General features: G+C 31.8%; 2 protein-coding genes across 3 annotated transcripts in view; one reads left to right on the top strand and one right to left on the bottom strand.

The window, feature by feature from the left end:
• LOC117107768 overlaps positions 1-8,224 on the top strand; it is an 18,261-nt gene extending 10,037 nt beyond the window's left edge. The window contains exons 1-3 of one of the 2 annotated variants that reach the window (XM_033249539.1): positions 4,271-4,458; positions 7,362-7,570; positions 7,988-8,224. In XM_033249539.1, coding sequence (XP_033105430.1) covers positions 4,452-4,458; positions 7,362-7,570; positions 7,988-8,200 — 429 coding nt within the window. In that variant the 5' untranslated portion in view covers positions 4,271-4,451 and the 3' untranslated portion in view covers positions 8,201-8,224. Of the gene's footprint in view, positions 1-4,270; positions 4,459-7,361; positions 7,571-7,987 lie in introns of those variants that run through there. The other variant, XM_033249537.1, reaches the window with a different exon arrangement.
• Positions 8,225-10,225: 2,001 nt separating this feature from the next.
• The window catches only part of LOC117107767, a 3,325-nt gene continuing 2,358 nt past the window's right edge, over positions 10,226-11,192 (bottom strand). Inside the window, exons 4-5 of the mRNA XM_033249535.1 lie at positions 10,896-11,072; positions 10,226-10,563 (exon numbers count right to left, since the gene is read on the bottom strand). Of these exons, the coding sequence (XP_033105426.1) occupies positions 10,369-10,563; positions 10,896-11,072 (372 nt within the window). The 3' untranslated portion in view covers positions 10,226-10,368. The remainder of the gene's footprint in view (positions 10,564-10,895; positions 11,073-11,192) is intronic.

Raw genomic sequence — 11,192 nt, 5'->3', positions numbered from 1 at the left:
CATACGCACACACATACTACACACAATAAAAAACAAAAGAAATGTGAAAGTGATTACAATAGTTCCTATTGCATTACATGCATAGGAACTAAAAAAGGAAAAATCCCTAAAAATAACCTAAGCTAAATTACTCTTTACGCAAATGATGTTAGTATAGAAGACATCTGATCTAGCCATTTACAGTAGAACCAAAGAGTATGGAATTGCGAAGGGTCCGACTTCACTGATTTTGTGTGCACGCAACGAATGTAAAAAAAAAAGTATTGCCACGAGATGGGGCGCCCTATAAACAGAGTTCGCTCGAAGCTCATCTTTAAAGGACACGCTTCTTCGTAGCAGTACTTTCTGAAATAGGATTACGCACCAACAAAACCATGAGAGTCGGACCTCTTGTTCTTGGTAGAACCGGATACTTCCTAAATTTGCTTATATGTGTTTATGGTGCTATGCAACAAACTTTATATGAACATTATTTACTATGACTTCCTAGCTACAAACTGTAAGTTTTAATTACTATGTGGGGTGAACAAAACATGGTAACGGTTGAGTGGTATAATATGAATGAATATTTATATATATATTAATATAGTATATAATTTGGTCTCTATAAATGTATATAGCTTGATATATACATATATATGAAGATGATGTGTCCATGTATGTGTGCATTTAGTCTGTTTGGTGATTCCGAGTTTTTTTCCATATACATTTAAATCACTATATCAAAATACTATACTATATAGTATATATAGTTTCTAGTATTTACTTTCAGTTATAAAATCATTTAATCTTGAATATCTTGAAATATAACTGAACTTCTTGATACAATTAACAATGAAAGAAGGTAGCTTACCTTAGCAGCGATTTCAATACAGTATTGATTTACTAAAGTCCACTTTTCAAAACAATGCCTCAGATTTTCTTACCTCAATGTTTAATTGCTATTTTCTCCCTCTGCCATCCCACCCCACAAGAACAACAACCAAAACTGCAACATTAATTGACAATGTATTTTCCAATAATCTTACCGACACAACACATCCTGACATACTGCTTTCAGATATATCTGGTCACTATTCTGTCTTTTCGTTAATGCATAGTACTGTACTAGTACTTCTAACACTGCAGTTAAACAAATATATTTACTTATCAAAGATTGACTAAACTTCAATGTCCAACCTAAACATTCCAATATTCATTCCTACTTTACATGCTTTTCTGCGACTAACTTCCAAACCAAAATGCGCTCGTCTAAATTCATATCACATTTTATTATATATCTTGAACCCAAGTTATGGAAAAATATATCATTGGACAAGAAACAAAAAATCTCTATTGCTAGTTTTCAAATGCAAATATAAACAATCTATGCTTCAGGTATATGGTACACAAACATTTTACACAAACAATGTAAAAACTAAGCTTTTTCTTCCTTTACTCCTGTTGATATTGTTTTCTTTATACTTTTGTGACTGGTCATGCCTTAAGGTTTTCTTTAAAATTATTATGACCACCATTCACACGATAACCTTGTATCATTTAGAATTTTGTTAATTTTAACTAGAATTTTTAATTACTTTTTGTAATTTGTAATTTGATTATGATTGTTTATTGTATGTATATATTTTTATCGTGTGATAAAATAAATGAAACGAAATTAAACGAAAAATATTATTAATATGCAATTAATCAACAGGGTATTTAAGAATATATTTTGAGTAATATGCTTACATTTTTGCATTCAGTTTCATATCTTATTTTGGTGGTATGTCTGTCTAAATATAATAAAAGTAGAACAAGGAAATATATTTGTTTAAATAATACACCCTGAAAAAAAATCAATCATATGCCGGAGACCCTCAATGATGTTTAGTCCATCAGGTCTATCAATTCCTGTTAGCCATTCAATTTTTGGCTGACTAGTTTTCTCTCCAGTACCACCTCCTTCCAAGGTTGTCTTCAAGATTCTGCATCTCATGCTCTAACCACTATAATCACTGCCATTACTACCATGAATAAATATTAAAATAAATTCCCCAAGCCTGGAACTGACAAGGTTAAAATTTTAAATGAACAATAAACTAGGAATTCTACATTGCCATGACATCGCTTTTTAGTCTTCATAAATTTTAATTTTACTTTTCTCTCTTTGAACAGTATATGCATTTCAATTTGATATTTGTATTTTCATATTCCCTGTATAACGACAGACGTCAGGATTTATTGAAAACCATGCAAACTCGCTAAACATGCATGAGATATATTATGCCAATAGTTAAGTTCCAATTTAAGGTGAATCATAACAAGAAAAAATGCCTTATTTATGTGTGGCTAGGTGTTTGACTTGTTGAATGTAAGAACATCTTCAAATTTATATAGATCATGTATGGATATTTTTCACAAATACTTTTGTTGAAATAAAAAAGTAAACAGTTATAATGTCTATGGGTATGAGTATTTCACCTCAACTGATAATATTACCACCAACAGTATCACTAAATGGTCTTTTTCTTCTTTTTCTAGCTTTCTAAAAACTGTCCATCAAGAGTATTCTTCTTTCTCTACTCCCCTTCCCCTAAACCTTTCCTCTCAGTGCAAGATTCTCAAAGCCCCTTTACAAACCAGATGCACCACAAAATTTAATGTACAGTTACATATTAGTTCCTTTTCACACTAGTTATTCTCAACAATTCTTTATTGCCCAGTCAAAGGGATCCTCATCACTCTTTAAAAAATCCTTATTATTTCACACCACAAAAAACAACATATTATTACCAAAAAATACAGAATGGAAGGAGATCCAATTCTCCTGATTTAGCAAGAATACCCACATATAGGTCAACAATTTCAAAAGCCATTATCTACACAATGTGTGTATTCGAAACAAAATACATACAAACCTCTTTCCATTCTATACTCTTTAATATTTATTATTGTTGTTATTAAAATATTATATTTTTGATGAAGTTTGGAGAAAAAACTAAAAATTGTGTCAGAAGTTTTTTTTCATATTGACAACATAGTAATTCCTTATTTTGCATCTATTTTAAAATTCTAGGTGGCAATGATGCCGACGATATATCTAGACCTCTTTATTTAGGCAAGACTGTTTTTATACCTTATTTAGCTAACCCGCCGATTACAAATATTGATGATTTCAAATAAAAATAACATTTTATTAGCGCACCCGCCACCACAAAAAGTGGAAAATTCAGAAAAAAATGTTTTCTTCATTTTTATTACGCCCTCTGCTGCCTTGAAATCTCCAAAGATAAGATATGTATATTTCTTCCTAATTGTGAGGTCTCACCACGAAATGAGACGCATCGTTGGTGAAATCATATTGAGATATTCACCAAAACAGGCCAAAGTCAACATTTTACAAAATTTTTATTTTAATGTTTTTGAATAACTTGATACTTATATTTTATGATTGTATACTTTGTAAGTGAATTTTCTTGCCAAAACAGTGTTCTCTGCACATTTTCTGTAATTCTAGTCATATTATTTGTACAAGTTAGTTTATCTTTGAGGCTGATTTTCTCACATCTCTGGATTTACTTATAGTAGGAAAGCCATTCAAAGACAAAATGAAAGCTTATAATGTGATCTACCCAAATATAATAATTTAATAAAATACACACTGTTTTTGGTTCGACATCGTAATAATGTATATACGAAAGTGCGTTCTTTAGGTCTATCAGTTCATCAATCCTTGGAGAAAAGACTATGTATAATACTACTCATTATTGTTGGACTACTTATCCAACTACTAAATATTGTTCATATAGAAATCAACATTTTCGCAGGGAGGTCCCCGTACCACCCCCCTTTTCATTTTGACTTTTTTTAGGAAACATTCTAAACCCCCTCTTTCAAATCCTCCATCTGCCCCTGATGTTGATTCATCATGATTAACCTTGGTTAACATGATAAGTTAATTCATGAGAACGAATTCAACCAATTATTTTATCAAACATGTCCCAACCTCATTAGTTGTGCTTCTGGTAGTTTTCATGCAACACTGCACATAATAAATAGATGATGATGATGGTTTCTATATGTAAACTGTCTTCTCTAACATGCTAAAGTTATCATGTTAACTTTATCACAATAACTTATGTGAAGTGACTAATATCAATCATTCCAATAGAAACCAGTTTGTTATGTAAATAATTCTCAGCCATGTCAGCCATTCAAGAATAACATGAGACTTTAAATAACAAATTTTCATAGTTTAAACAAATACAGTACTCTACATAGTCCTAAATAGAAGTTTTTGAGTGTAAGGTTTTCATTCGTTTTGGCTAGGCTTTCACATCAGCAATATAAGATAATATCCACGAAGGCTATGCGATTTGAATGTCTAGTCATTGTAAGAAACATTTTTATTGAACAAGGTTGTCGGTCTACCATTAAAAAACCTACAGTAACTACAGTATAGAAGCAACATGGGAGGTAAGACTTTTTTGGTATATTTGTAAATATTGAAGTCTATTAAGGAACAATACACTTGGGGCAGAAAAAGTTGTCCCTTATTCACAAGAATAAGTGTTGAATATTTTGTAGTATCAACGAAACATCAGCAACTGAGAGGAGTACATAAGACCTTGTCTGCCTAACTTGGAGACATGGTACGTTTCGTTATTAACAATAGTTAAAGTATCAAAGGTACAAAATGTTAGCACATGCTTTACAGACCAATAAAACTATCTTCATATGGAGCATACTGTATGTCGCAGTGCAACACACTATGACTTCAATACACGGATCCAGTTGCAAAATGCTGTCAGAAACAATGTCTGCATTGTATCTCACAGATATATGAGCCAAAACCGTAGACTCAATGGTGATGAAAACCTAACAATTAGAAAAGCTTATGTGAAGAATTGTCAGACCATGGTAAGACAACAACTCCCTAGTGAGACTATAGCCTAGATAGTGAGGAATGGTCAGACTACAGCATATAGACAGGGAACCTGGGCAACAAATGGTGACTGGTCCCTTCAATAGTTAACTTTATTAGTCAGATTGATATGCTCTATAAGAGCTTCTAGGGGTCTTAATTTGTTTTAAATTTCGAACGATGGGAGGGAAAATTCCCCAACCCCCACACAGTGCTTTGCCTCCTGTTTAGGCAACACCCAATAAAACATTTTAATAAAAAAAAATTTTTTTTGAAGCAAAAATAAAAAAAAGGAAGTGCAATATTTAAATGTAAAAAAAAAATCTCAATACAAGTTGTTAATTGTATGAATATAACGTTCAAGTTCTTGGTTTGTGTCGTTTTAGGCCTAAATGATAAACGGTAGGATTTATTACTTCACAAAATCTTGCTTGTAAAAACACAACAAACGCACACAGTAGCTAGGTTCACATTCAGAGTTTATCATGATCCAGCAGATCATGATCAAGCCAGTCACTTTATGTGAACCTACCAGAATCAAATAACATACTCAGCTTAACCACCTTATTGTGATTCAGTGGAGCATGTTCAGTGGCAGATCCAGAGGGGGTTCAGGAGGTTTGGACGAACACCCCTCTGTGAAAAAACGTAACAAACTACTACTGGGTCCTTGCTTACATAGATCAGACAAACTAGGTTTAGAACAACTAGCCTTCAATTAAATAAAATACACACTGTTTTTTGTTCGACGTCGTAATAATTTATGTACGAAAGTGCATTCTTCAGGCCTATCAGTTCATCAATCCATGGAAGAAAGACTATGTATAAAACTACTCAATATTGTTGGACTACTTATCCAACTACTAAATATTGTTGGAATATAATAATATATTGCCTATGTCTTTGATTTTTTCTCTATATATAGGCCTATAGAATGAGATAAAATTACCAGACCTTTTTCAAAAGGGGGAACCTTGAATTTTGAAAAACTTAAAGGTCATTAAAAGACCCCTCACAAGTCGGGAAAGCTTATTTCCGGTCATCCGGACACTCTCCCCCCCCCCCACCACTTTTTAATTTTGGCTTTTTTTAGCAAACATTCTGAAAACCTCTTCTTCATTCTTTCAAATCCTCGATCCACCCTTGATGTTGATTGATCATGATTAACCTTGGTTAACGTGATAAATTAATTCATGAGATCGAATTCAACCAATCAGTTTATCAAGCATGTCCCAAATTCATTGGTTGTGATTCTGGTAGTTTTCATGCAACGCTGCACATAATAGATAGATGATGATGATGGTTTCTATATGAGCTGTTTTCTCTAACATGAAAGTTATCATGAAGAACAGATCATAAATTTATGACAAAAACTTATGTCAATGTGCCTAATATCAATCGTTCTAATAAACACCAGTTTGTTATGTAAGTAATTCTCAGCAATGTCAGCCATTGAACAATAACATGATACTTTGAATAACAAATTTTCATAATTTAAATAAATACTGTACAGTACTTTACATAGGCCTAATTGGAAGTTTTTGATTGTAAAGTTTTCTGTCGTACTACCATTTTGGCTAGGCTTTCACATCAGCCAGCAATATAAGATAATATCCACGAGAGTCCATAGAGAGCCCAAACCATCACATTTTAGACAGTAATGTCAACAACATTCCATAAATTCTTTCATCTTATAAGATTAATAGTCTCTTCAGGAATAGGGGATATTGTCTGTCATTAGTAATGGCTTTAATATTTGTCAACAATAGAAAATCAATACATAGGGCACATCATATCCAGTTTAGTTTGCGTAAGAAAATTATTAATGAACAGATGTCTGGAAAGTTATGTTTGCTTGTTTAGAAAGATCAGAGTAACATATATGTCACTTAATGTACATTTTGTTTTATAACACACCTCAATAGATACTCATCATGCGATTGGGAGATTTTGTTTTTTGTTTTTTTGTAAATTTTAAATGTTTTGGTAGTTCGTAATTAGGAGGCTTACAATTGGAAGATATTGCTATGTAAAATAATAATATAAAATAGATATTAAGTACACTTAAAAAATATGGTGATATTTATCATTATGCAAAAATAAACTTGGTGTCACCTAACAGACCCAAAATTTCAAATATTGTTTGTTTTACCAAAATGGAACCCAAAAATATGTTTCAATGCTTAAATAATAAATGCGGTACCTCAACCAAAATGGATGATTGGCAATGAACCCTAGAATTATGCCTATGCCCACAGAAAAAAAAAATGCTCAACAATCCTTGATTTTTTAATGTCACTTTGTTTGCTTGAGCATCATAAAATTCTTTTAGTCTTAATAACAGCCTGTATTTTTCTGCCCTATTGCCAAATATCATTGTCAGTAAGCAGTATTAAAATCTACAATTCCATTCAAATATTAGTGATCTTCAATTATTGTTTTTATATTTATGCAGTTCTTCCAAATTGCTTGGTATTCATCTTCGTTATAATCACTATCACTAATGTAAAATGTACAGAAGGAACAAACACCAACAAGGCAAACAGAAATGGAAACGAAAACAAAATTGTGCCACAAGATGTCAAAACAGATGATATGTTAGACACTAAGATTCCTAAGTTTTTACACAAACGTGAAAGAAGATATGACAGAACCCATCAAAAGGTATGGTTTGAAAAAGGACAAAATGTTGGCAAAAGTAATGAAAAATGATAGAAAACAAACCCAGACGTATAACCATATCAAGAACACAATTTAAAGAAAAGTACAATGATAAAATACTCTACTGTATAGAAAAAATAGGATTAGTTATGGGAAAGATACTTTACAGAATTGTCCATGTTTTAAAAAAAATACAAGACAAATCCTAGGCCTGTTGTATACTACATTCCCGTCATTTGCATGTACATCCCAAGGTTTTAAGTCAAAAACTGTACCAATTATGTGATATTGCACAGTATTAGTGGGTCCGTGGTTTAAAATGTTCTTGCTTATAGCCTTGTATAGAGACTGGAATTAACAATAGAATTGTGCATGATTTTAATAAATGAAAAAACTTATTTTATTTTATTAATTTTGCAGGTGGAAGATGTCCAAATTAATGAAGAAGTATATGACAATATGCCCACCAGTACAACCATATCAACACCACAATCAACCAACGAAACCAACATACGCTGCTTCATACAAATAATATTATTAATTAATGGATTATTAGCTTTCATAGCAATAGCACTTACCACCACACGTAGAATGTGGTGGGGTGCACAACATACAGTAGTGGTCATAATTTGAAACAGGTCCATGGTATGATCACATTGTGGTATTGACCACATTTATATAAATATTCATAGCGACATAATTAACTCTGGTACAATTGCATGTAACATTTCTGATAATTTGTCAATATTTGCTGCTTTTGCTGACATTCTTTTATCTGGCACCGTTAAGAAAAATGTTATGTATTGAAATTATAATAACTTTGTACCTGAAAGTTTTATTGATGATGTATCTCAATTACCTAACCAGATTTACTCTTGTAATAATGAGGCGTATGATACATTTATTCCATAAATGTTTTCCTCTTATCATACAGTTTACTAGTCTTTTCAAGGGTAGGGGGTATTGTCTTTCATTAGTTATCACTTTAATATTTGTCAAAATAGAAAATTATTAAATAGAGCAGGTCATATCCAGTTTTATATCTGGAAAGTCACTTTTGCCTGTTTTCAAAAAACAATGTTGCATACATACATACATGCATACACACGAAGGGTATCCTAAAGGTTCCTTTGCTTGAAAGCATAGGAACCAAAAATTCATCCGCATTTATTTTTTGTGCAGCATCATGTTCTTTTAAAAGTCTTGTACAAAGAATGAAAAATGAGTTATTGATATATCTAAATAGATAACATAGATATATGCTATATATTATTTCTACCTATGTAAATTTTATTATGTTCCTTGATTCCATGTGTTATATTATTTAAACTTATGCATATACCATTATATTCCTGCAACTTATTTTATATTCCACAATTGTTTTAATTATATAGGACCTTATATAAATCTTACTATATTTTATTTCCTGTTATAGTTTACTGTAGTTAAATTACTCTCAATTAAAGTCTTAGCATTAAGCTGGTTCGATGGCACCGCCAATAAACTACCGCTTACTTAATCATTTCGCCGACATCTTATCATGGTTTAATTGTAATTGATCAACTGATTGTATCTTTTACTTGATTTCGATTGGTTTATACCATTTATTATTCTTTATGTATGTGTAAGTTTTCTCACTTTAACGCTGACTGAGACATCTTTACAAGGAGATTGGAAACGCGACTAGATTCTATTGTTCTCTAGTTTGTGATGTCTTGTGTTTCATTGATATGCAAATAAGGTTGTTTGAACCCAAGCGGGCAACTTCCACACACGAGACAAGCGGATATTTTAGTGGCGGTATTGGACGTATAATATTTTAAAAAAATATTTAAACTTTTACTTTGGCAATTTCTTTGAAAGGTAAGATACATAAACACATATTGCATTTTAAATGTCTAAAATTTATGGTATGCGTACATAAGACTACAATAGCTTGTAATTCGGCAACCCCTACCCTCAGCCGTCCAGGGCTAGGCCTAACTGAGTCCCAACACTCGGTAAAATGCCTGAATTGAAGAAACAAACTAAATCCATAGTACAGTTTACACACATTTATAAGCACATATATGTTCTGAAATCATTTACCACAACAGAAATGGTATTTTTGTGTGAACCTAGTAAGTCATGTTCAGAATCAGAGAATATGTACATACAGTCCAATTGACATATTTTCATATTAATTACTGCTTTTTGAGCAATTAAATGTTGGAAACATCAGCTATTAAAATACACTTTCCTCTAATATTCATGAAGCGTTAGTCATTGACAGGTAATATACCGAAAGATTAGCTAAACCTGTTTGTACCTATATTAAATATCTTTATGGATTACATAATTATAAATACGAAATACTGCCTTAAATTATGCAGTTTAACTCAGGTTCCTAGGTTGAGTAAACCACAGTAAGATCATTTTCAGCATCGGCAATTCAGCGTCTAAAGATAAATTTGTGTTAATTATCCTATCAACTTTGAAAAAAAAAACCTTTAACTTATGTAACTCTCGTGAGAACATTTGCTATAAAAAAATATATTAAACTTGATCTGGCGTACAAGTCTCATTTTGTCACAATACCTCACATATACAGTAAATACAACCCAATCAAGACACTTCTAAAAACAACTGATATACGCCCTCATAAAGCAGGGCTGAGGTAAGCTAAAAATACTCCAGAAGTTTCAGCTGTATTATAATAAAGTAATATATGGAATCAATGCCGTTGCAACAATTAATATTTTGATTATTTTTATATGTACAGTGCTACAAATGTAAAATGATATTACCTTGAATCTACTTACTTACCTTAAGTCTTTGTTCAGTGATGGACAAAATAAATAGAAGTTAAGGAGGACATCCAAATATCTTAATGCTGTAGAGACACATTGATGTGGGTCGTCTACTGCTAAAGCCAGTAGTGATTCAGACATTTGATTGGCCAGTAAGTTCACTAGCCCTTGTTTGTTCTCTCCGGCAACAAAAAAGTCATTGGCAATCTGAAATGAAAGACCATTTTAAAAGAATTTTTTTTTAGTTTAGTGTTGTTTTGAAGGAATAGAAAGAGATATATTCAAAGAAAACTGTAAAGGGTATTATTTCACAATTACGATTACATTTATAAATCTGATCATTATTTGAATACATGAAAGGATTTAAAGTGAGGGCATATGGCCGCACCTATTTCATTAATATATTTCATAATTAATTTCACCTTCCTCTGAACAATTCGTCAAAAAAAAATCACAAACAAATGTCTAATTTGTGTGTTTTTATGTGTGGTATAGAAAAATGTGTGTGTGTTTTGAATGTTTACAATCTTAACATTTACCTCTTTCAATTTGCCAGTCAAAATATCTGAATCAGATTTCATAAGATCTCTTTGAAAGGCGATTTTAATGAATGCTTCTAAACAAGCACGGTACACTCGTTGTCCTCTTTCAGAGTCTTGGACAACATTCCAACATACGTCCAGAGCTTCTAGACAACTAGAAGGATTGCTAATAACCTGTGAAGACGTCAGATTACTCAAATAAACCTGTTCTTTTATTGTTCATTTATAGATATTTTCCTCAAGTAAGCAATTAAAAAGTAAAATCAGAGAATGTGTATTGATTAAGTGCTGCAG

The sequence above is a fragment of the Anneissia japonica genome, unplaced genomic scaffold (assembly GCF_011630105.1).
Source record: "Anneissia japonica isolate Jap-2015-1 unplaced genomic scaffold, ASM1163010v1 scaffold287871_len1641731_cov197, whole genome shotgun sequence".
NCBI classification, from domain to species: Eukaryota; Metazoa; Echinodermata; class Crinoidea; order Comatulida; family Comatulidae; genus Anneissia; species Anneissia japonica.
The sequence above is the reverse complement of the archived record's forward strand: the minus strand, read 5'-3'. Positions and strand labels throughout refer to the sequence as shown.